Source organism: Macaca nemestrina, chromosome 14 (assembly GCF_043159975.1).
Source record: "Macaca nemestrina isolate mMacNem1 chromosome 14, mMacNem.hap1, whole genome shotgun sequence".
NCBI classification, from domain to species: domain Eukaryota; kingdom Metazoa; phylum Chordata; class Mammalia; order Primates; family Cercopithecidae; genus Macaca; species Macaca nemestrina.
In genome coordinates this window covers 107,799,662-107,825,976 of record NC_092138.1, presented here as the reverse complement: position 1 = coordinate 107,825,976, position 26,315 = coordinate 107,799,662, and the positions used below count along the sequence as shown (strand labels likewise).

The following is a 26,315-nucleotide window of genomic DNA, read 5'->3' as shown; positions in this document are numbered from 1 at the left end:
TTGGACACTTCAAAATTGTTTAACCTGCATCTGTGGACCTTTTTATACTTTATATATTAAGCAGTTACAAGTGTAATGACTTCAGGATACAAAATAAGACAAGTATTAACAGATGTAATACATTGTATATGTCTACACATCATTACCCTTCCTCGATTCTCTAAAGTAGTCTTCCCACCTAAAACACTAATTCAAGCATGCTACTGGGGTCTGTTCAATTGCATCTATTCTTCTATCCGTGCAGCTGAAGCTTAAGACTGTCTAAGTAAAACAAAGTTCGGGTGATGCTTCTCCCGGGGACTCGGTCCTGGCATCCAGTCTCCCGTTGCTCCTTTTAAAAACTGACACACAAACAAGGCGAAAGGAGAGGGGAGAGGACGGCTGGCGCTCCGGGCCCCCTCCCCGCCTGCAGCCAGGGGCGGCCGCCGAGGGACGGCGATCCAACCCAGTCCGCACCTACACTTCATTTTACACCAGGAGCAGAACTGAGAAATCGACTCCAGATTTATTGCAGTTTTTTCTCAAGATCAGGACGTGGGAAGGAGAGAATGATCAAAGATGGCGGTGCCCAAAAGCAGCAGCTCTCAACTGGAGAGTCGAAGGAGTAGCTCCGACCCCCACCTCGGGGGTCTCCAGGCCCACTGTGGGGCGCAGCGTCTTACCTGTTTTCTCTTTGATCTCACACAGGACGCTGAAGAGCGCTGGTTTCATTCTGTGACAGTTCAGGGCATGTTTCCTAAAAAACAAATAACAAAACACAAAGGTATTAGCATCACCTATGGAATAATATGGCGCCTTCCTTTAAGTTAGACCCAAGATTTAATTCCAGCCCCCGCTTTCTGGAAGGCCCTTTTGAACCGTGGGAAGTCAACAGAAACTCCAGCTGACTAGTTCCCGACAGCCTTGTGCAAGCCCCGGCGGCGAAAGCTGCAGCCGGAACGAGGCGGACCCATCTGCCCGGCAGGCAGCAGCCTCGGCCACCGCAGACGCGAACCCGCGCGGGGAGCCTCGCCCCAGGGGCAGACGAAGGCGACCCGGGGGAGGGGACGAGAGCGGAGGGGCTCCCGCGTCCGCTCCTGGGCAGAGGGAGCCAGCGCGACGCTGCCAGTCGGCCGACTGCGGCCAGCAGGAGGGGGACAGCTCGGCAAAGTTTGCAAGGCGGCCCTCCCTCCCCAAGAACTTGGCCGTCCGCACCCGGACCCGCCAGGATATCGCCCATCGCCCAGCGCCGGGCCCGGGTGGCCGCCCGCATCGCGAGGTCGTCCCGCGGCCACGGGAGCCGGCGCCTGGACTCCCGGCCGGAGAAGAAAGTTGCACTTCCCGGCGGCACGGCCCGCACGGGGGTCGGGGCGGGAGGTTTAAATCCGTGGGAGGGGGCCGGGCTGCGAGGGGCAGGACGGGGAAAAGAACGCCACGGAATCCGCGCCGCCCCGAGTCTGTCCCGAGCCCCCCAGAGCAACTTTGCCGACTCCCGCCCGCTTCGAGGGGCGCGGGCAAGTCCCCCCGAGGCCGGGGCGGGCGGCCGGCTTTCGGAGAAAGTTCCCCGCCGGGGGCTGCGGCCCTGGCCCCGGGCGCCACCCCGGGCCCCGACTCCGCCGCGGGCCCGGCTCCCGCACACACACAAAAGATGCTTAATGAGACGACACCAACTTTGCTTGCGCCTCGTCCAAGCTCTGGTCGGTGATGGTCATGATCTGGTGGAGGATGTCGCCGATGTCCTGCTTCCTGCCGTCGCCGTCCGCCCCTTCGTGGCCGTGCGGGGGAGGCGGCAGGGCCATGCCCCCCTGCACCGAGTGGCCGGCCAGGTTCACCCCGGCCAGAGTCTGCAGCATCCTGGATTGATCGTCCATCCCGCCGCGCGCGGGCGGGAGCGGGCGGCGGCTGAGGCGAAGGCTGAGGCGGCGGCGGCGGCGGCGGCGGCGGCGGCGGCGACGAGGGAGGAGAAGAAAGAGGGGGAGGGGGAGGGGGAGGCGGCCGCGCGCTCCCCGCCCGCGCGGGGAGGGGGCGGCCCGGCAGGCAGGGCCCGCGGCTGAGGCGATGCGGACGGGCGCCCGGCTCCGGCTTCCGCCGCCGCCGAGGCTGAGGAGAAGCGGCGGGCGGAAGCGCCGGGCTCCGCGGCGGTGGCGGAGGCGGAGGCGGCGGCGCCCGCTGCCCTCACGCGGCCGCCGTGCCGCCTCCTCGCCGCCGCGCGCCCCGCCGGGCGGCCCCGCGCAACTTGCTCCTCAGCGCCCGCCGAGTTGCCGGGACGCCCGCCGCCCCCCGCGCCAGCCTGCGCACTGCCCTCTTCGGCCGCCGCCGCCGCCTCGGCCGGGCGGGATCCGAGCCCCGGCGGCCCCGGGGGAGGCAGCGGCGGCGGCGGGCGGCGGCGGAGGAGGAGGCCTGCGGGCGGGCCGCGGGGAGCGAGGGGGGCGGAGGAGGAAAGTTTGGGAGCAGGCGGGCAGAGGCGGCGGGGACGCGCAGCCCGGAGGAGGGCCCTGGAGGGCCGCGCGCTGGGCGGACAGCGGATGGATAGGGCGGGAGAAGTCGCCGCCGCCGCCGCCGCCGCCGGAGCCGCGCACCCAGCCAGCAGCCGCCGCGGACCGGGCTGGAAGGCCGCTGGGCCGAGGGATTGACAGGCTGCCAGTGCCACTCACTCACTGCTGCCCGGCGCCGGGGGGAGGGGCGGGGGCCGGCGAGGGCGGGGGAGCGCTCCTCAGACCCCGCCCCCAGGGCGGCGCGCGCGCTCATTGGGTCCTGCGCCTCCCGCCGCCGCCGCCGGCACCGCCCCCGGGTCCCGGACCGTTCCCTCTGGCCCCTGATGCTCCGCTCCTCGGAGTGCGCCGCTGGATCCTTGCTCTAGTCTCGTCACGTCCGAACCCCCCGGGATAGACCGGGCTGGCCCACAAACGCTGTGCCCGCACCCCGACTCCTGCTCCATGCTTTTGACAGTCATGGGAGCGGGGGGTTGTATATGGGACAGGGGGCAACTCGCTCCAAAGCCAACCGTGTGCTCCCCCGCCGCACCCGTGAGCTTCACGCCTCGGACAGCGCCTGGTGCACTTTCCCGCTCTTCCTGTCAGGAGGTGGTGCCCTCTGGGTACCAGGCCGCTCGTCCCGGGCCAATCGCAAAGCGCTTAGAGCCGAATGGGGCGGGACAGAGGCAAGCAAGGGTTGTCCCAATTGGAGCTTTCGAAAGGTCCTGGGCAGAGGCGGGGAAGCGGCGAGTGGGGGCCTAGCCCCGCCTGCGGTCGCCACGGTAACCGAGAGGGCGCAGCTCAGCATTGGCGCCAGCACCGGGGCCTTTCGCTGTCCCGCAATGGGTGACCAGTTGAGGTGGGATCCTGTGATCTCTCACGTGCTTGAAGTCTGAGCTGAGTGGACCTGAGTGCCATAGACTTTCTTTTGCAAGGGGAAATGTGTCAGAGGGAAGCGAGTCTGGGAGGAGGGAAAGTGCCTTCAGTCCAGGACTAATTTCAAGGTTTACAACACTTTACACACTCTGCAACTCCTGATAATTCAGGGACTACTCCTTTGGCAGCATTTGCTATTCGATGCCTCCGGATGTACCGAAGCTGCAAAAACGAGCTCTTCATTACAAAGATACATTTGTTCAGGAAGAGACTGGATTTCACTTGTCAACTTACCCATCACCACGAGTCATTTAATGTTGGTAACGCCAGCCACGATTTTTTGTATCTATAACACCCCTTCTTCCATTGTATTCTATCTACAAATAACTGAAGGCTCACATTATTTTGGAATATGGACCTCCGCCTCTTGTGGAGACTTGAGATTGCTCTTAAGCTGATTTCCCAAATAGGGATTTAAATGTGTATTCCCCATTTTAGATTCATGAAGTTCACACTAGATGAGTCCTTTGGTTCGGTGGTTCGGAAAAGTCTCCTTGTTCCTTCCCCAAACTCAGTATGCTGTCTTACCTGAAACCAAAAATAGGGGTATGAGGATATGAAAAATGGCTCTTACTCTGCAGGGTTTAATGTAGGACAAGCAGTTCTTTAAATGCCAGATGGATTCTTGGAATGAAGCAGGCTACTCGGTTCCAGGTTCTTTCCTTCATATGTTGTGTGTACTTTTAAATACTCCCCACTGCAAAGCTAATAGCTAAGCTTACAGTTAGGCAAGCTAAAATCCTTACAAACTGCACAGCTGCTGAGGAGGGAGTTCCAAAAAATCCACTCTGCTTACTTACCTCCAAAGAAGAACCCCCTTCATGTTCATTAATATTCCCTGCTCTTCTCTCCCCCATTGATATGTCAAGTTTCCAATTCTTCTTTCAAGCCCCCATTGTGGGTTACTCATAGTCGTCATTGATTGGGTTTTTCCTTTATTCTTAATTTGTCTTTTAAAGCTGTCACCAGATCCTTAGGCATTTTTGCCAAAAGGCACAGGAGCAAGCGGTCAACCTTTCATAATTCTCCAACGCTGAAGATGCAAAACCACAGAATTCTAACTGAAAGATGCCTTAAATTCTAAGATTCCTTCCAGCTCTAAAATGCAATGATCCTGTGACTCACTATTAGGACTCCTCTCTGCCCTCCTTCTAGACTCATAATCTTGACTAATCAGTCATGAGGATGAGGCTAATTAGCAATGAGGATTTATGGTTATTTCTAGCCCACTCCAAACAATGAGTTATGTAAGTAAAGCAACATATATAAAAATGTAAATAGGTTGGTGGCTCATGCCTGTAATCCCAGCACTTTGGGAGGCCGAGGAGGGCAGATCACAAAGTCAGGAGTTTGAGAGGTCTAGACCACTCCAAACAATGAGTTATGTAAGTAAAGCAACATATATAAAAATGTAAATAGGCCAGTGGCTCATGCCTGTAATCTCAGCACTTTGGGAGGCCGAGGCGGATGGATCACGAGGTCAGGAGTTTGAGACCAGACTGGCCAACATGGTGAAACCCCATCTCTACTAAAAATACAAAAAAATTGTCTGGGCTGGGTGGCAGGCGCCTGTAATCTCAGCTACTCAGGAGGCTGAGGCAGGAGAATCACTTGTACCCAGGAGGCGGAGGTTACGGTGAACCGAGATCGTGCCACTGCCCTCCAGCCTGGGTGACAGAGTGAGACTTAGTCTCAAAAAAAAAAAAAAAAGGAAGTAAGTAAGTAAAATTAAAGAAACACTTAAGCAAATAAAGGCAATTGGGAACTATGGGCTATGTAAACAAACCAGAACATAAAAACATAAATTAGAATTAAGAAAACAGTTAGGAAAATGCCAGCAATTAGGAATAAAACAACTTGTTAAACGTCTAACACCCGCAGTTATTTTATGGTACACACCTCTAAACCCATGGTCGTTCAGTGATGTGGAAACTTGATACCATAATTCTGCCTTAAGTGATTGAATTAGACTGACCTTCTGCTTGGGAGGCTTCTCTTTTTGTTGTTATCAGTATGAGTTGCAGTAGAAGCCTGAGGACCCTAGCAAGGATTCCTTCACAGGCTCATTGACAACTGCCATTGATTTAAAGCATAACTTTCTTTAGATTGGTTTCCAAGCCTCAATATAACTGTCAACTAATTGCAGATGCTCCGAGATTCTCTTGTGCTTGTGCCAGTGTCTCATGTAGAATATTGCCTGACCTCTGCTCAACAATCTGAGTCACAAGGTTGATGCCTTCACAGATGATAGAATAGAAGTTCCCTGAGTACCTGGGTCTGTCTTTGCTGTTTCTAAGGTAGTAATTACTAAAATGTCAAGGGAAATGAAATTGACTTTTGGTGAGCAGACATTCATGTAAAGTTAACAGTGACAAAGTGGTGAAAACCAAGTAGGTGTTCCTTCATGGCCATCCCTTTCTATGAGTTTATATTAACATCACCATTGCCTCTGTCATCAATATGGTGACTATCACAGCACATGCCATTATTGAGCACTTTCTTTGGGGGTACACTATCCTCTGTGTCCCCTTGCTTCATCTTATTACAGTCTCACAACAGCCTGCTTGGGACTGTTATTAAATAAGAAATAGAATGAGACAGAGTAAGAAATTTCCACAAGACCACAAAGCCAGTAAGTACTAGAGCTTTAATTCAAATATTGATCTATGTGGCTGCAAAGACTACCATATAAAACACTGTGCAAAAAAGGAATTTAGCTAGGCTGGTGGCATACAGCTGTAGTCCCAGCTACTTTAGAGGCAGAGACAGGAGAACCGCTTGAGTGCAGTAGTTTGAGGCTGCAGTATGCTACGATCACACTTGTGAATGGCCACTGCACTCTTGCTTGAGCAATGTAGTGCTACCCTTTCTCTTAAAATTTTTTTTAAAGTTATTTAATTATGAAGTATAAATCACATGACCTTAACAGATAAACTGAAAAATTAATGAAAATAAGTAACTAAGTGCTTAACAACGAGAGAATAAACAGCTATATTAGAGGAATCCAGGTCTCAAGGCAGGGTAGGAGGGAAGTTAAGGACAGTTAGACCATTCTTCAAAGCCACATTGGGTCCCACCTCTCCGAAGCTTTTCTGTGATGCCTGTCTTCTCTGATCTTTGTCACCTCTAAACTCCCTCAGAAGGTTGCAATAAGATCATGTCATTGCACTCTAGCCTGGGCAACAGAGTGAGACTCTGTCTCATAAATAAATAAATTAATTAACTCCCTCAGTATATGTTGCCTGTAATACATAACCTATCACCATCCTAGATAATCTTGTGCTGTTTGCTCTCCATCCACCTCTGAGAGTTTCTTCATCTAGGTCATAAACATGTCAAGGGCAAGGTGTTGTAAGATGTGACTATAATATGACAGATTTGATTTTTTTTAAATCATAGACATCTAACAAAAGGTAACACTCTCCAACTTGTCACTTTGGGGAAACTGATTAAATGCTTATTCCCAAAATGTATCATTGCTCCATTGCTTTAGGAATGACTATTTATTTGTTTATCTGTTTGTTCATTTATTTGTTTCTCTAGAGAGTGAGACTTGCTCTGTCACCCAGGCTGGAGTACAGTGGCACGATCATAGCTCACTGTAACTTTGAACTCCTGGGCAATCCTCCTGCCTCAAGGCTCCTGAGTAGCTGAGACTGCAGGTACATGCCACTACACCCAGCTAATGTTTTGTATTTTTTTGTACGGACAAGGTCTCGCTATGGTGCTTAGGCTGAATTCAAACTCCTGGCCTCAAGGGATCATCCCACCTCAGCCTCTCAAAGTACGGGGATTACAGGCATGAGCCACTGCACCCGGACAGGAATGACTCTTTAGAACTGGTCTTTACAATTGATAGCACATGTGACATATGACCAACATTTATCTTCTAAGGATGGATTTGACTGAGTAACCAAAGATTTAGTGGGATGACAGTCCCTCCTTCTACAGTGAGGCCTTTAAAAGAGAATATTTATCAGAATGTATAATTTCTAGAAAAATTTGATAGAATGCTCCCTCTCTTATGTCCTTTCATAGCACCCAGTACAGTGCAGTTTCATACAGAATAGACAGTTGGGGCCGACATGAGCAGTTGTTGGCCTGCCATCCATTGACTGACTTCCTTCTACACCAATAGAAGCCTGATTTTATTCTGAAGACAACGTGCTCAGTCCCAATCAAGGTCTAAAACAAGTATGAGCATCCTGTCCCCTGCCTTCTGAGCCTGTCAGGAGGAGGGGTGACCTTGCTGATTTTTTAAAAAAGGGACAGACAGGCCAGGCACGCTGACTCATGCCTGTAATCCCAGCACTTTGGCCACTGCACGCCAGCCTGGGCAACAGGGCGAGACCCTGTCTCAGAAAAAGGAAAAAAAACGGGATAGACATGGCTCTTCTCTCCTTCATTTATCTCTCTCTTTCCATCTTTGAATGTAGTCCCGAATCTGGAGTGCTCACAGCAGCCACCTGTGATAATGAAATGAAAATGTGAAGACAAAATCAACATGGTTTCGTGATTTATCTCTGTGGTCTTCTTCCCAAAGCCTGTAATCCCAGACTAATAATTAGAAAAATATTACACAAATACAGGGCCGGGCTCGGTGGCTCATGCCTGTAATCCCAGCACTTTGGGAGGCTGAGGCAGGTGGATCACGAGGTCAGGAGATAGAGACCGTCCTGGCTAACACAGTGAAACCCCGTCTCTACTAAAAATAACAAAAAATTAGCCGGGCGTGGTGGTGGATGCCTGTAGTCCCAGCTACTTGGGAGGCTGAGGCAGGAGAATGGCGTGAACCCAGGAAGTGGAGCTTTCAGTGACCTGAGATCTTGCCATTGCACTCCAGCCTGGGTGACAGAGTGAGACTCCATCTCGAAAAAAAAAAAAAAAAATAGAAAAGAAAAAGAAAAATATTACGCAAATACTAATTGAAGGACATTCTACAAAATACCTGATCAGTAATTTGTCTGGTCTTTGTATGCCTTGTAACTGCCAAGGTCATAAAAAGTAAGAAAAGCTGAGATAAGAAGAGCCTAAGGAGAAATGAGGACTGGATGTAATCTAACAGAAAAGGAATATTAGGTAAAAACTATAGAAATTTGAATAAAGTATAAACTTCAGTTAGTGATAACATATCCATTGGTTCATTAATTTCAAAAAAGTACTATATTAATGTGAGATGTTAATAATAGAGGAAACAGTGTATGGGATATTAGGGAACTCTCTGTACTACCTTCTAATTTTTATCTGTAAATACTTTAAAATAAAACATTTCAGGGCCAGGAGTGGTGGCTCACGCCTGTAATCCCAGCACTTTGGGAGGCTGAAGCAGGAGGATCACAAGGTCAGGAGATTGAGACCATCCTGGCTAACATGGTGAAACCCCGTCTCTATTAAAAATACAAAAAAATTAGCCGGGCATGGTGGTGGGCGCCTGTAGTCCCAGCTACTCGGGAGGCTGAGGCAGGAGAATGGCATGAACCCGGGAGGTGGAGCTTACAGTGAGCCAAGATTGCGCCACTGCCCTCCAGCCTGGGTGACAGAGCAAGACTCTGTCTCAAAAAAAAAAAAAAAGAAAAAGAAAATGAATAAGTAAATAAAATAAAATAAAACGTTCACTCAAAACAAAAATAAACATGCTAAGTAGGGCAGAAAGATAGGGAGAGTCTAGGTGTCTGCAGACATTGTCCAACATCTGAACCAAAGAAGCAACTGCTTTCCCTTGGATTTCTAGTTTTGTGAGTAAATTCATCTCCTATTTTAAAATCCTATTGGCTGGGTTTTCTGTATCTTGCAGAAAAGCTGATATAGCACTATAAACACTTAAATGACAGATATATGTGTGAAGGGATGGATGGATGGATGGATGGATGGATGGATGGATGGATGGATGGATGGGCTGATGGGCGGATGGATGGAATAGCCTAGCACAATGCCTGGCACATAGTAGGAGTTCCTAGAGCTGGGGAGATGATGTATGATTAAAAAAAAAAAAAATTCCTCTCATCTTTGTATTGCATTCCTGGGAGGTAACATCTAAAACCCTTGAAATCTCCCAAGCTGTAAAAGTGTTTTTATTATTCATGAGGCCCTTAGATCACATCTAATTTTATGCTAAAGTGATGACTCAGGATGGTGGCTGGTCACCAGAAAGACCAACCATGTGATTAGAGGGTTGGGGCTTTGAGGAAGCTGGAGATTGAGTTCAGTCATAAGGCCAATGATTCAATCAATCATGCCTATGTAATGAAACTCTGATAAAAACTCTGGACATCCAAGCCCAGAAAAGCTTCCTGGTTGGTGAATACATTTATATGCCAGGAGGGTGATACACCCTGACACCATAGGGAGAAGCATGGAAGCTCTGCATTCAGGACCCTCCCAGCCCTTGCCCTTGACCTCTCCACTTGACTGGCCTTGGTTTATATCCCTTATAATTAAACTATAATCCTAAGTATAGTGTTTTCCCTAGTTCTGTGTCATTCTAGCAAATTATAGAACCTAAAGGGGTCACAGGAACACCCAAATTTTCAGCCACTTGGTCAGAGGTACAGGTGACCAGGGGACCTCAGAACTTGTGGCTGGCATCTGAAGTGAAAGCAGTCTAGTTGGGCACCATGCCTTAAACTGGGATTAATTGACTGGCATTTCTAAGAGGCCTATTTAGAGGAACCTAATTTAATTGAGACAAGTTCCTTTTGCCTTTTGCCCACCTCCTTTTCCCAGCCTGTAGTTGATGTCTGGAGCTCCCTGAGTCATCTTGGCCCATGAAATGATCTTGAGAGTGGAAGTCATGCACTAGGATAGTGAAGCAGAAGCTTAAGAACCTGGGGCACCATGAAGCCACCATCTAAGGAATAACACCAACCCTTGATTGCTTCCTCCAGACAGCTCTTACGGAAGGAAGAATAAACTTCTGTCTTACTAAATCCACTACCATATACTTATTTCCAGTATAGGCAGCCAAACTTAATCCTAATTAATAAGGAAGCCAGTGTCTAACATAGAAAAAGTACAGCTGTAAGCACTGTAGCCCTGTAGTTAAGAGTTCTGCATCTGGGATCAGGCAAACTTGGATCTGAATCCTAGCTCCACCACTAAATGTCTACTTGGCCTTGGTCAGTTTATTTAGCCTCTCAGTTTTCTCATCTGTCAATGACAGTAATAATAATAATAATAGTAATAATAACCTACCTGCCGGGCACAGTGGCTCACGCCTGTAATCCCAGCACTTTGGAAAGCCGAGGTGGGTGGATCACAAGGTCAAGAGATGGAGACCATCCTGGCCAACATGGTAAAACCCCGTCTCTACTAGAAAGTACAAAAATTAGCTGGGTGTGGTGGCACGCACCTGTAGTCCCAGCTACTTGGGAGGCTGAGGCAGGAGAATCACTTGAACCCAGGAGGCAGAGCTTGCAGCGAGCTAAGATCGTGCCACTGCACTCCAGCCTGGCAATAGAGTGAGACTCCGTCTGAACAAAAAAGACCTAACACACTGAAGTATAGTAAAAACTAAGCATTACAATGGATACGAGAGTCAATTGTAAAAGGTAAATCTCTAATCTTTGCTTCCCAGTCCTCCACATCCTAAGATTCATCTTCAGTTCTCTGCCCTCCTTTTCCTCCTCCTCTTTTCTCTCTTCCCTTTTCTTCTTTCTCCTTCTCTTCCTTTTCCTTTCTCTTTATCCTCTTCCCTCATCTTCCTATTCTTTTGCTCTTTTTTTCTCTTCTGTTCCTATCCTTTCACCCTCTACAATTTAGTTAGTTCACCCCACAGCCAGCCCTGCACCTGTAATTCCAGCTCCTGCTTCATTTTCCGAATTCCTCTCCTAACAACTGGACCTCGCCCGTCTGGCCTACCAGTGCTTCAAACTCCGATTCTCCTCTGTATTCATTACCTATTGCTGTGAAACAAATTATCCCAAAACTTCTTGGCTTAAAATAACAAACATGGCCGGGCACGGTGGCTCAAGCCTGTAATCCCAGCACTTTGGGAGGCCGAGACGGGCGGATCACTAGGTCAGGAGATCGAGACCATCCTGGCGAACACGGTGAAACCCCGTCTCTACTAAAAAATACAAAAAACTAGCCGGGCGAGGCGGCGGGCGCCTGTAGTCCCAGCTACTCGGGAGGCTGAGGCAGGAGAATGGCCTAAACCCGGGGGGCGGAGCTTGCAGTGAGCTGAGATCCGGCCACTGCACTCCAGCCCGGGCGACAGAGCCAGACTCCGTCTCAAAAAAAAATAAATAAATAACAAACATGAGGCCGGGCGCGGTGGTTCACACCTGTCATCCCAGCACTTTGGGAGGCCGAGGTGGGTGGATCACCTGAAGTCAGGAGTTCGAGACCCGCCTAGCCAACCTGGTGAAACCCCATCTCTACTAAAAATACAAAAAAAACTTAGCCGGATGTGGTGGCGGGCACCTGTAATCCCAGCTACTCAGCTGAGGCAGGAGAATCACTTGAACTTAGGAGGCGGAAATTGCAGTGAGCTAAGATTGCACCATTGCACTCCAGCCTGTGCCACAAGAGTGAAACTCCATCTCAAAAGAAGGAAAAAAAAAACATGGATTATCTCACATTTTCTGTGTGTTAGGAATCTAGACCCAGCTTAAGTGGATGCCTCGGGGTTAGGCTCTTCATGAAGCTGCAATCAAGGTGACAGCTAGAGCTGCAGTCATCTCAAAGCACACCTGAGGGGAAGATCCACTTCCCAGCTCACTCACATGGCTGCTGGCAAGCTCAGTGATTGTTGGCCAGATGCATCGGTTCCATCACCTCTGGCCTCTCCATAGAGCAGCTCACAACATGGTAGCTGGTTTCCAACAGAGTGAGGGAACCAGAGAGCAAGAGAGGGCAAGCAAGATAGAAGTCAGTGTTTTGTTTTGTTTTTTTTAAGCAGAGTCTCACACTGTCGCCCAAGCTGGAGTGCAGATCTCAGCTCACTGCAACCTCTGCCTCCCCGGCTCAAGCGATTCTCCTGACTCAGCCTCCCAAGTAGTTGGGACTACAGGTGCCTGCGACCACACCCAGCTAATTTTTGTATTTTTAGTAGAGATGGAGTTTCACCATGTTGGCTAAGCTGGTCTCAAACTCCTGACCTCAGGTGATCAGCCCACCTCAGCCTCCCAAAGTGCTGAGATTACAGGCATGAACCACCATGCCTGACCAGTCTTTTTGTAAAGTAATCTCAGAAGTGAGACCCTATCTTTTTTGCTGTGTTCTCTCTCTCTTTTTTTTTTTTTTCCTTTCTTTTTTGGTGAGATGGAGTCTCGCCCTGTCACCCAGGCTGGAGTGCAGTGGCACGATCTCGGCTCACAGCAACCTCCGCCTCCCAGGTTCAAGCAATTCTCCTGCCTCAGTCTCCTGGGTAGCCAGGATTATAGGCGTATGCCACCACGCAGGGCTAATTTTTGTATTTTTAGTAAAGACAGGGTTTCACCATGTTGGCCAGGCTAGTCTTGAACTCGTAACCTCAGGTGATCCACCCACCTTGGCTTCCCAATGTGCTAGGATTACAAGCATGAGCCACCATGCCCAGCTGCATTCTCTTTCTTTAAAACAAGTCACTAGATCCAGATGACGCTCAAGAAGAAGAAATTGCATAGAACATGAGTATCAGGAGATGAAACCCTTTAGGGACCAGCTTGAAGGTAGCCTAACACACCCTAAATTGAATTCTCAATGACAAATCAAATCATTGCGTGATCCTTGCCCTTTCACTTCCGCTTACATTCCATGGAATCTACATCTGCAAGCGCTTCTTAGCTGGGCCTTCAAGACCCTCCAAAAACTATCCCAGTTCTCTCTCCGGACTTATTTCCTACTAATCTCTTTCATACTTCAACATTATGATCAACCCTAACACCCCCACACTTTTTGGCCTCCTGCCTTTTGCTTATACTGTTCCCTCCAATGGGAATGCATGCTCTGATGTTCCCACCTGCAAGAGTGCTGTCTAACCTCCACGCAAAGCTCTTCCACATACAGTATCTCAATTGAACCTCGAAGTAACTCAAAACTTTGAAGACGGCTGGGCACAGTGGCTCAGGCCTGTGATCCTAGCACTTTGGGAGGCTGAGGCAGGCGGATCACCTGGGGTCGAGAGTTCGAGACCAGCCTGACCAATATGGAGAAACCCCATCTCTACTAAAAATACAAAATTAGCCGGCCGTGGTGACACATGCCTGTAATCCGAGCTACTCGGGAGGTTGAGGCAGGAGAATCGCTTGAACCCGGGAGGCGGAGGTTGCAGTGAGCTGAGATCATGCCATTGCACTCCAGCCTGGGCAACAAGAGCGAAACTCCATCTCAGGAAAAAAAAAAAAAAAGTTTGAAGACAAGTAATGTTAACCCTATTGTACAGCTACAGTTGTGAAAATAAAAGCTACTGACACTGAGCACTTAGTTTGTGGCAGGCACTGTGCTAGTAGTTTCTCATATAACATCTGATTACACCTTCACAACAACCCTATGAGATGGGCTGTAACCTCCGCATCTATAGTTGAAGAAATCAAGACTTAAAGACGTCCACTTTTTGTACAACCTATAGATATTAGGAAGGAAAAAAAAAAAAGGGTGTCCACTTTTTAACTTGACCAAGGTCACATGGCTGGTAAATGAACTGTGATTCAAAAACATCATCTACATCATCTGGCCGGGTACAGTGACTCACACCTGTAATCCCAGCATTTTGGGAGGCTGAGGGGGCAGATCAGTTGAGATCAGAAGTTGAAGACCAGCTTGGCCAACATGATGAAATCCCATCTCTGCCAAAAAATACAAAAATTAGCCAGGCATGATGGTGCATGCCTGTAGTCCCAGATACTCAGGAGACTGAGGTGGGAGAATCGCCTGAACCCAGGAGGTGGAGGTTGCAGTGAGCCGAGATCACACCATTGCACTCCAGCCTGGGAAACAGAGTAAGAACTTGTCTCAAAAAAAAAAAAGGAAAGAAAGAAAAAAGAAAACAAAAACAAAAATGTCATCTGAGGCCGGGCGCAGTGGCTCACGCCTATAATCCCAGCACTTTGGGAGGCTGAGGTGGGTGGATCACCTGAGGTCAGGAGCTCGAGACCAACCTGGCCAACATGGTGAAACCCCATCTCTATGAAAACACAAAAATTATGGCTGGGCATAGTGGCTCATGCCTGTAATCCCAGCACTTTGGAAGGCCCAGGCAGGCGGATCACGAGGTCAGGAGATCAAGACCATCCTGGCTAACACAGTGAAACCCCATCTGTACTAAAAATACAAAAAAAAAAAAAAATTAGGTTGCAGTGAGCCAAGATTGCGCCACTGCACTCCAGCCTAGGCAACAGAGTGAGACTCGGTCTCAAAAAAAAAAAAAAATTAACTGGGCGTGGTGGCACTCACCTGTAATCCCAGCTACTTGGGAGGCTGAGGCAGGAGAATCACTTGAACCTAGGAGGCAGAGCTTGCAGTGAGCCAAGATTGCGCCACTACACTCCAGCCTGGGTGACAGAGCAAGACTCTGTCTCAAAAAAAAGTCATCTGGTTCAGCATCCTTGTGACAAACCCCCATTGTACACTGCCTCTTATGGAGTTATGTCACTTGTCCAAGGTTACATGTACAAGGTCTGCTACTAAGTAACCGAGTGGAACAGAGATCCAGGACTTCCGACCCTTTCCACCATACAAGTTGTCTCCCTGCTCAAGTGTCTCCTTGAGAAGGCCTTTCTTCACCCCCAAGGAAGAAAGTACTCCTTTTTTAAGTCCACAACATCACTTGGTTCCTTGTAAATGTATATCTTTTTTAAATTGTGGTAAAATATACATATCATAAAATTTACCATTTTAAATATTATAGGCCGGGCGTGGTGGCTCACGCCTGTAATCCCAGCACTTTGGGAGGCCAAGGCGGGCTCCCCAAAAAAATATATATATATACACACACATATATATATAGAGAGAGAGAGAGTAAGGTATAGTTCATTGCCATTAGGTGCATTCACATTGTTGTGCAACCATCACCACTATCTTTCTCCAAAACTTGTTCATCATTCCAAGTTGAAAACCTGTACCCATTAAACACTACCTCTCCAATCCCTCTTCCCCACAGCCCCTGGCAATCGCCACTCTACTTTCTGTCTCTATGAATTTCACTACTCTAGATAACTCTTAGAAGTGAAATCACAAAGTATTCGTCTTTTCATGATTAGCTTATTTCACTTTAACTTTCATCCATATTATAGCATGTGTCAGAATTTCTTTCCTTTTTGAGACTGAATGATATTCTTTTTTTTTTTTTTTTTTTTTTTTTTTTGCGACGGAGTCTCCCTCTGTCGCCCAGGCTGGAGTGCAGTGGCACCATCTCGGCTCACTGCAAGTTCCGCCTCCCGGGTTCACGCCATTCTCCTGCCTTAGCCTCCCGTGTAGCTGGGACTACAGGCGCCTGCCACCGTGCCTGGCTAATTTTTTTGTATTTTTTTTAGTAGAGACGGGGTTTCACCGTGTTAGCCAGGATGGTCTCGATCTCCTGACCTCGTGATCCGCCCATCTCAGCCTCCCAAAGTGCTAGGATTACAGGCGTGAGCCACCGCAACTGGCCAAGACTGAATGATATTCTATTGTAATTCCAGCATTTTGGGAGGCCAAGGTGGGTGGATCACCTGAGGTCAGGAGTTCGAGACCAGCCTGTCCAACATGGAGAAACCCCATCTCTACTAAAAATACAAAAATTTAGCCAGGTGTGGTGGCACATGCCTGTAATCCCAGCTACTTGGGAGGCTGAGGCTGGTGAATCGCTTGAACCCAGAAGGCGGAGGTTGTGGTGACCCAAAATTGTGCCATTGCATTCCAGCCTGGGCAACGAGAGTGAGATTCTGTCTCAAAAAAAAAAGAGAGATCAAGACCATCCTGGCCAACACAGTGAAACCCCATCTCTGCTAAAAATACAAAAAAAAAAAAAAAAAAAAAATTAGCTGGGCGTAGTGGTGCATGCCTGTAGTCCCGCTACTCGGGAGGCTGAGGCAAGAGAATCATTTGAACCCAGGAAGCAGAGGTTGTAGTTTAGCTGAGATCGTGCCACTGCACTCCAACCTGGCGACAGAGCAAGACTCCATCTTAAATAAATAAATAAATAAATAAATAAATAAATAGGGCCGGGCGCTGTGGCTCAAGCCTGTAATCCCAGCACTTTGGGAGGCCAAGACGGGCGGATCACGAGGTCAGGAGATCGAGACCATCCTGGCGAACACGGTGAAACCCCGTCTCTACTAAAAAATACAAAAAACTAGCCGGGCGAGGTGGTGGGCGCCTGTAGTCCCAGCTACTCAGGAGGCTGAGGCAGGAGAATGACGTAAACCTGGGAGGCGGAGCTTGCAGTGAGCTGAGATCCGGCCACTGCACTCCAGCCTGGGCGACAGAGCGAGACTCTGTCTCAAAAAAATAAATAAATAAAAAATAAATAAATAAATAAATAAGAAAAAATATTCTGTTGAATGTATATAGCACATTTTGTTGATCCATTCATCTGTCAATGGACACTTGCGTTGCTTCCACCTTTTGGCTATTGTGAACAATGCTGCTATGAACATTGATATGGTTTGGATCTGTGTTCCCCCCCAAATCTCATGTTGAATTGTAATCCCCAATGTTGGAGGAGAGGCCTGGTGGGAGGTGACTGGATCATGGGATGGATCCTTCAGGAATGGTTTGGCACCATCCCTTTGGTGCTGTTCTTGTGATAGAGTTCTTATGAGATCTGGTTCTTTAAGAGTCTGTGGCACCTCCCCCCTCTCTCTCGGTCCTGCTCCCACTTTGCCCTCCACCATGAATAATAGCTCTCTGAGGCCTCCCCAGAACCAGAAGCAGCCATGCTTCCTGTACAGCCTGCAGAACTGTGAGCCAATTAAACCTCTTTTCTTTATAAATGACACGGTCTCAGGTATTTCTTTATAGCGATGAGAGAACAAACTAATACAAACATGAATGTTCAAGTGTTCGAGTTTTTGTTTTCAATTCTTTTGGGTATATTCCCAGAAGTGGAATTGCTGGGTCATATGGTAACTTTATTTTTATTTTTATTTTTTTTAAGAGACAGGATCTTGGCCGGGCATGGTGGCTTATACCTGTAATCCCAGCATTCTGGGAGGCCAAGAAGGGGTGGATCACCTGAGGTCGGGAGTTCAAGAGCAGCCTGGCCAACATGGTGAAACCCTGTTTCTACTAAAAATACAAAAAATTAGTCAGGTGTGGTGGCGGGCATCTGCAATCTCAGCTACTCGGAAGGCTGAGGCAGGAGAATCTCTTGAACCCAGGAAGTGGAGGTTGCAGTGAGCCAAGATCGTGCCTTTGCACTCCAACCTGGGCAACAAGAGTGAAACTGTCTCAAAAAAAAAAAAAAAAAAAAAGAGAGAGACAGAGTTTTGCCCTGTCACCCAGGCTGGAGTGCAGTGATGCAATCATGACTCACTTCAGTCTTGAACTGCTGGGATCAAGCAATCCTCCTGCCTCAGCCTCCTGACTAGCTGGGACTAGAGTTGCAAGCTATCATGCCCAGCTAACTGTTTTTTATTTTTGTGTAGATGAGGTCTCACCATGTTGCTCAGGCTGGTCTTGAACTCCTGGTCTCAAGTAATCCTCCACCTCAGCCTCCCAAAGTATTGAGATTACAGGCGTGAGCTACCACGCCCAGCCCTATTTTTAATTTTTTGAGAACCTGCCTACCATACTGTTTTCCATAGTGGCTATACCATTTTTCATTCCCACCAGCGCAGCGCAAGTGTAAATGTATAACTTTTAACGTAGCTTCCAGAGTTGTATCCTATGTACTGTGCTCCTTCAAGAAAAGGTCTGTTGACATTCAACTTTATATCCTGAACAACACTTACTATAATTGATGCCTAGAAAATATTTGTTAAATAAATGAATAACTAAGGTATCAAAAATCACTATCTTGAAACAAAGAAATCCGCTTTTATTTGAAACATACTAAAAACTTCAGAGAAGACCAAATAGCCGCTGAACAGTGTGCCTAGAGAGATTCTTTTTTAAGCTGGTACATAAATCCAGAGTTTCATTTCTTAAAAACAAGTGGTCCCACAGTATATTTCTTTTCATCTCACCAGCTTCTTGTCAACACTAGGTTCATCTCCTGGTCCTGTTTCTTTTCTAGGCTTACAATAAAACTGATTTAAAGTAAAAGTTTCTTTAAGAATTATGCTACAATATGCTGATCTGAAAATAAATTTTCTAAAATTATTTTTTTTTACCCATAAGGGGGCCATCAAAGATTTCCTAGTGATATGATTTCCTAAGAACTTATGCACAGGTTATAAACTTCCTTCTGTCAGAGCGACTGGATAACACTTTTGATTATCTCTTCCAGCCTGAATTTCTAGGTCAGATATAAACGCAGAAAGAAAACTGACTCAAAAGGCCTTTTAATTCACTATTATAATTAATAACTTTGTGTTATAAAGTACTGCTTAAGTATATATAAAATAAAATTTTAAAATTTTATTTTCTAGGAACAGGCTCCTGGGATATTTTCCTTATAATGTTCTTCCTACTGTGTTACTACTAATTAGCATAACAAGGTAGAAAAAAGAGAGAAGGTGAAATAAATAAGTAAATGATGCTTCACAAAACCATAATATAGGTAGGTAGGCAAAATATTTGATATTTGCATAAACTTTACTTGTATAATCCTTGCGATTATAATCCCTGTGATTACTCAAGGCTGGAAAAATCACAAGACCGTACTTCCTCTTGATCTTCACACCTCCCTCATGAGTCCCCATAGCTACATTTTCTACCCCATGGCCTAACCCTCCGAGCCTTAGCTCACTGGACCAGGAATGGGCACTTCACCAGGACTAACCCAGTCCGTCTTTTGGAGACTCGCCCTTGCACCTGAAACACACTGATTTGTTTACTGACTGCTTGAGTTGAGGATGTGTAACCCCAGACCTCTGGGATAGTCATGTTTAGCCAACTGCCCAGGAAGAAGCAGAGAAAGCCACTTGTAAACAGAACACTTACAGAAAGAAGAAACTGCTGAACCTGGAGGCATGTAGGAGTGTGGTGGTGCGGGGCGGGCAGGCAGCTGGACAGCTCCCAGTTCTGAAGGCTTTCCAATTTCTGCTTCCCGTGGTGCCTGGGAGTCATTCAAGTACCCAACACTCTTGACTTGGCCACCACAAGCTGGTTCCTGGAGGATTACTTAATTTTGAGTCAGATATTGTCTGAAATAGGAGAGAGGGAAGAGTTAAGCTGGAGGATGCAGCCAGGTGGGCACTCAGGGAGGTCTTGGGCAGTCTAGGTGGCAAGAACTGGGAGGGGTAAGGAGGGAGCTGAAGGTTTGAGGAGAGGGTGGCACGTTTCTTGTGCACATGTCGAGCGTGGGGAGCCTGCATCATGACCGCGGGAGATCTAAGCTCAAGAGAGGTCTGAACTAGAAAGAGAAAGACATAGGAGTTATTAATGTCTTGGTGGTATTAGTAGCCATGACAGTGAATGAGATCATTCAGGGAGAGTGTGAGAGCTGAGAAAAACGACGGTCCGTGACAGAGCACTAATAATTAAGGGACAGATAAAGAAAAAAGGAGCAAAGAGGAGTCTTTGGGTTGGCAGAAAGACAAGGATTAGGAAAGCACAAGAGCATGAAAATCGAGAGTGTTTTACACAAAAAAGAGAGGTCAAGAGTTGAACTGGGTTATGATCTACGATGTCCACTGGATTTATTTATTTATTATTTATTTTGAGATGGAGTCTCGGTCTGTCACCCAGGCTGGAATGCAATGGCGCGATCTCGGCTCACTGCAACCTCTGCCTCCCAGATTCAGTGATTCTCATGCCTCAGCCTCCCGAGTAGCTGGGATGACAGGCACCTGTCACCACACCTGGCTAACTTTTGTATTTTTGTAGAGATGGGGTTTCATCATGTTGGCCAGGCTAGCCTTGAACTCCTAACCTCAGGTGATCCGCCCGCCTTGGCCTCCCAAAGTGCTGGGATTACAGGCGTGAGCCACCACTCCCCGGCCTGTCCACTGGATTTAATGATGTGGTGAGCATTGGAGGCCCAGTGAGAACCCCAGGGGTGTGGCAGAAGCTTGATGGCACCAACAAAGAAATGAGTGGTAGGGAGGACCACAGATAGGAATAGGCAGCCCTTTGGAGGAATTTGGCTAGAAAGCAGAGGAGAGAAAGAGGGCGGAGCTGGAAGGCAATGCAGAGTTGGGTACTTTTGGGGGATCTGAGAGAGAGCTAAGAATGTTTAAATGGTTCACAGGAAGAAGTCTGAAGCAGGAGAGATGGAGGGGGATAAATGTTCCCCTTGAGCGAATCCCTGAGGATATAGAGGGGAATGGGGTCTAGGGCCTGTGTGATGCTGCCCTTGGCGGCAATACCTATGACAGAGAGGAAAAGGAAGCAGGAGGGGAGGCTGAGCTCCGATGCAGACCCAGTGACAGCCTCAGCCAACCCCACGGGGAGCTTTAGAACCGGAATGACATTTCCAAGTTGTCCTGAGTTAGGCCAAGATGGCTGGGCCTTTGTTTTTATTTTATTTTATTATTTTTTAAAGACAGGGTCTCACTCTGTCACCCAGGTTGGAGTGCAGTGACATGATCTTGGCTCACTGCAACCTCTGCCTCCCTGGTTCAAGCAATTCTCCTGCCTCAGCCTCCTGAATAGCTGGAACTATAGGTGCACACTATCGCACCAGGCTAAATTTTGTATTTTTTGGTAGAGACAGGTTTCACTGTGTTGGCCAGGTGGTCTCGAACTCCTGGCCTCAAGACATCTGCCCACGTCGGCCTCCCAAAGTGCTGGGATTACAGCCATGAGCCACCGCACCCACTGGCTGGGCCTTTATACTCTTGCATCCATCAGTGAGAGGACGTGGGCTGCCCAGACAGGGAAGAGCATGACCTTGGACAAGGTGGCTCTCTGATGCTAAGGCAACCTCTAAAGGGGCTTGGGAGCTGAACACTGCCTCCAGACAGTAAAACTGACACCCAGGACAATGAGTCCTTCACTGAAGCGGGTCTAGATGGCACAACACAGAGCCTACCACATTCCTATCCTCTACCGCAATAATGACATTTAAGTTTTTTGGTCCCGTGTTCAACTCCCTCTGCCATCTGACCTCTGCCCATCACACCAGCCTTCTCTCCTACCGTATAAGGAAGTCCCGCTCCTCACTGTTCATCCCTCTGTGCCTTCTCATCCCTCCATCGTAAATGATCCTGGTCTTATTCTATTCCTGCTTCAAAATCCATCTCAGAGGCGGCTGTTTCTGGAAATCCTTCCCTGCATCTCCCAGAGAATAGCAACTCTCTCCCTTGTCTCTCCTACCTCATATACATTTAAATGTTTGTGCTTAATTAGCCCAGGTTGTCAGTTGTCTCTCTTCCCAGTCAGGCTGTGAGCTCTGAGTACAGGGACATTCTGTGAATGATATCGGTGCTTCCAGCCCCACGTGCTCAGAACTGGGCTACCATTGGTTAAATGAATATGTGAATAAATTAATGAAAAGATGAATGAATGAATGAATGAGTGGGCAGAGCTGAGGCTCAGTGGGCTGACTAGTCTGGAGGCTGGTCTCAAGGAGGGATGGCAGCTGGCTGAAAAATAATGTCCAATGGGCATGTGAGCCCCAGTCCAACCCATCTTTTTTTTCTTTTTTTTTTTTTGAGACGGAGTCTCACTGTGTCACCAAGGCTGGAGTGCAGTGGCATGATCTTGGCTCACTGCAACCTCCACCTCCCAGGTTCACGCCATTCTCCTGCCTCAGCCTCCTCAGTAGCTGGGACTACAGGTGCCCACCACCACGCCCAGCTAATTTTTTGTATTTTTAGTAGAGACGGGGTTTCACCGTGTTAGCCAGGATGGTCTTGATCTCCTGACCTCGTGATCCGCCCGTCTCGGCCTCCCAAAGTGCTGGGATTACAGGCATGAACCACTGCGCCCGGCCAACCTATCTTGCATTGATAGCCAAGGGGTCCTCTCTGGTGAGTGGGAGCAATAGGATGTCTGGGAAGCAGTGATTCATAAGAAGCAGCAGCCCTTTCTGTCTGTCTGTCTGTCTTTCTTTCTTTCTTTCTTTCTTTCTTTCTTTCTTTCTTTTTCTCTCTCTCTCTTTCTTTCTTTCCTTTTCCTCCCTCCCTCCCTCTCTCTTTCCTTCCTTCCTTCCTTTTTTCCTCTCCCTCTCTTTCCTTTCTCTCTCTCTCTCTCTTTCCTTTCTTTCTCTCTCTCTCTTTCCTTTCTGTCTCTCTTTCCTTTCTCTCTCTCTCTCTCACTCTCTTTCTTTTTTTCTTTCAACAGGATCTCACTCTGTTGCCGAGGCTGGAGTGCAATGGTGCAGTCATGGTTCACAGCAGCCTCCACCTCCCAGGTTTAAGTAATCCTCCCACCTCAGCCTACAGAGTACCTGGAACTGCAGGTGCGTGCCACCACACCCAGCTAATGTTTGTATTTTTAGTAGAGACAGCGTTTCACCATGTTGCCCAGGCTGCTCACAAACTCCTGGGCTCAAGAGATCTACCTGCCTCGGCCTCCCAAAGTGCTGAGATTACAGGTATGCCACGGCTCCTGGCTGCATTTTCAACGAAGGAAGAGAAAGGGGGTAAGAGAGGAATGGAAAGGCTGGGCGCGGTGGCTCAAGCCTGTAATCCCAGCACTTTGGGAGGCCGAGACGGGCGGATCACGAGGTCAGGAGATCGAGACCATCCTGGCTAACACGGTGAAACCCCGTCTCTACTAAAAAATACAAAAAACTAGCCGGGCGCGGTGGCGGGTGCCTGTAGTCCCAGCTACTCGGGAGGCTGAGGCAGGAGAATGGCGTGAACCCGGGAGGCGGAGCTTGCAGTGAGCTGAGATCCGGCCACTGCACTCCAGCCTGGGCGGTAGAGCGAGACTCCGTCTCAACAAAAAAAAAAAAAAAAAAAAAAAAAAAGAGAGGAATGGAAAAACATTCTATCTTATTGGAAATGAGACTTCAGCTGTTGGCCATGAGTACAAGGATAGGTTACAGCCGCACAGGGCCCTGGAGTAGCCCACAGATAGCAGAGTGTAGGGCCCTTGTCAGAGTCCTGGGCAAAAGGCATCACCTGGTACCAGTAGGGTTGGAGAGGGGAGGTGACAGCAGAAGAACAGGCAGGTCCAGGGCTCCCCCAGGCCCGCTGCATGCTGAGCTCAAGGAGAAGACACATCTTAGATTCAGCAGGTCCTGTGGATTCTGGGGCCAGGTCCTTCTGAGCCTGCTTGGGGCAGGGTTTCATTACTTGGGATGGTAGTTTCTTCCTTCTCCCCTTTGCTCCACAAATACTTGTCTTCAATTATTTCTCACTTAATCCTCACAGCACTCCATTAATATCAGTATGTATCTTTTCTTCAGTAAACACTGAGGTGCAACTGCCCATATCCCAGGCACTGTTCTTAACCCCTCACAAATATTAATGCGTTTGATCTTGGTAACAGCCCTTGAAGTCAATGGGGATTTTTATCCCATTCTACAGTTGAGAGAATGGAGGCACAGAGTACGAGGTTGCATAGCCAGTAAGTACACGGTTATTCACATTCTACATGACACACAGTTTATTCTTTTGTTCACCAAGTGTTTATTGATTGCTTGCATGGGACAAGGCCCTACACTAGGCAATAGGGCACAGTATCAATCAAAACAGAGGAAACCCAGCCTTCGAGATGTTCACAATGTCCAGTTCCCAGTTCCATTGCTAGGCTTGGGGATTGCAAGTCTTCTCCATGGATTGTTCCTGCTAATCTGTCTAGAAATTCTTTTTTTTTTAAACGAAGTCTTGCTCTGTCGCCCGGGCTAGAGTGCAACGGTGTGATCTTGGCTCACTGCAACCTCCACCTCCCAGGTTCAAGTGATTCTTCTGCCTCAGCCTCCCAAGTAGCTGGGATTACAGGCTCACACCACCATGCCCAGTTAATTTTTTTGTATTTTTAGTAGAAACGGGGTTTCACCACATTGGCCAGACTGGTCTCAAACTCCTGACCTCAGGTGATCCTCCCACTTTAGCCTCCCGAAGGACTGGGATTACAGGAGTGGGCCATCGTGTCTGGTCTGTCTAGAAATTCTTTATCATTAGTATGCCAACTGAAGGGTGGAGATGTCATAATTGAGCCCTTGCATCTGCTTGTAGGCCTAGTACTTGGCTTGTCTCTACCCAACTAGTTCTAGGAGGAAGAAAGCAAAGCCTTTGCCAAGAGGTGAGTGAATATTCAGTTTCCAGAACTACCTTCCTGCCTCTGGCTATGCTGTCTCCTCCGTCTGGAATGCATCTCCAGTCATTCATCCCCGCCACCAACTTTGACAATAGTGGCTCCCAAGGCAGCGTCTTTGTCCCCAGTTGCAGGATGACAACACACCTAATGGATGCTTACTAGGGACATTATCTCATTTAATCCTCACAACGATCCTATGAGGAAGATATTATCAGCCCTATATTATAGATTTAAAAAAAAAAAAAAAAGCTAAGCAAAATGAAAGAACTTGCCCAAGGTCACCCAGTCAGAGAGTAGTAGAGCTGGGATTTGAACCCCTGTCCGTCTGACTTTAAAGTCCAAGCCGTTTTTTTCCTCCCATTCTCTTTATTTTATTGCATTAGAAATTTATTTCCTTCGCATATACAGAATATAAAACCTATCTTCACAGTGAATTATGCCTCTCTGCTCTTGTTTTTTCACACAAAAATTAATGGCCACTTCCTGAAAAAAACTGAAATAAATCTACAGATGCGTACCCTTAACCAGTGCACCACACTGCTGCTACTTGAGCTTTTGTTTCTGGAATCCTTGGTTATTTAACATATATTCCACAATTATGCAGTTGCTTATGCTCTTCGGTTGTTGCATGTGTGAATTTCTTGTTTGCTCAGCTTGATTTTATCCCCCGTGATGCACACAGTAAATGCATAATAAATGTTTGTTGAATGAATGGATTTTCATGTATCTTGCTGAAATATACACAGCTCTGTTTGATTCACTAGAGTGGCATACCCGAACAAGAAATAATTTTTCTTAATGTGTCCCTTATAAATTGAACCCAACCGTATTTGATTAATTTCACATCACGCATTTTTATTGCACCAATCACTCTGGTATCAGGCCATATTTATTTTAAAAACAGATTCACAAAGGGTGCAGGGCTGGAGTGACAGTGTAAATATGTTAATAATAAAAATAATACTGAAGATATTTTACTGGAAACTCTCGCATGCTAATGATGAGTAAGTGCATTCTACGGAAATATGTTTGATTTACAATGCAATTAATTTAAAAAAGGTTCAGATCCTATACCATATCTTGTATACTTAGATAATGAAAACTAAAAATGAATATTCAGGACATGAAATCAGAGGAACAAAAATCACCTTAAAGACCTTTAGCATTTTCATCAGAACAAAAGCCCCATCACTGAAAATGGTGCCACTGTCGGATCAAACGTATCCACATTAGGAACGTCCTCCTGGGTAGCTGCGGTGATTTTGTACTGTGAAGTGCACATGTGTACTCCACGCAGCCCTCACAATGAAAAACACTACATATTATCCAGTGACCGAAGAGGCCTGGCACCTTCAATCATGCAACGAAAGGCTTTGGGGGTTTCTTGTTCAGGAGAACACGAAGTCTTTCATGTCAACTCACATTGTGGGAAGCGGGAGCATTTCCATAGATATTCGGCCCTGTCTTAGGATCCAGCTAAAAAAGGAAATGCATTCTCATACCCTATTCAAATTGCAAGAAATAAAAAATGTGCTTCATTTGCTTCATTTGGTATTTCATCACTCAATTCAGATGTTCTAAGAAAGCGGGCGTTCTTATGCACACCTTGGGGGAAAGATGCCCATTTTTGTAACAGGATTTATAAAGTTGACTCTGCCCACTTTGCATCCAAGAGGGGAGGCAGCGGATGCTGCCGAGCGATCTTGCACC

At 47.7% G+C, this 26,315-nt stretch overlaps 2 protein-coding genes across 4 annotated transcripts in view; one reads left to right on the top strand and one right to left on the bottom strand.

Moving 5' to 3' along the window:
• The window catches only part of LOC105463927 (PBX homeobox 3), a 226,566-nt gene extending 224,623 nt beyond the window's left edge, over nt 1–1,943 (bottom strand). For 2 of the 3 annotated variants that reach the window (XM_011711363.2, XM_011711365.3), the window contains exons 1-2: nt 1,651–1,943; nt 663–736 (exon numbers count right to left, since the gene is read on the bottom strand). In XM_011711363.2, coding sequence (XP_011709665.1) covers nt 663–736; nt 1,651–1,850 — 274 coding nt within the window. In that variant the 5' untranslated portion in view covers nt 1,851–1,943. Of the gene's footprint in view, nt 1–662; nt 737–858; nt 1,102–1,650 lie in introns of those variants that run through there. The other variant, XM_011711364.2, reaches the window with a different exon arrangement.
• Nucleotides 1,944–2,865: 922 nt separating this feature from the next.
• Nucleotides 2,866–4,637, top strand: LOC139358222 (uncharacterized). The gene has a single exon (XM_071078350.1). It carries the CDS (start codon nt 2,951–2,953, stop codon nt 3,347–3,349), a length of 399 nt encoding a protein of 132 aa, XP_070934451.1. The 5' UTR covers nt 2,866–2,950; the 3' UTR covers nt 3,350–4,637.
• Nucleotides 4,638–26,315: the final 21,678 nt, after the last annotated feature.

Excerpts from the sequence above, each read along its gene's own strand:
- LOC139358222 (XM_071078350.1), top strand. The coding sequence starts at position 2,951 with ATGGGACAGGGGGCAACTCGCTCCAAAGCCAACCGTGTGCTCCCCCGC.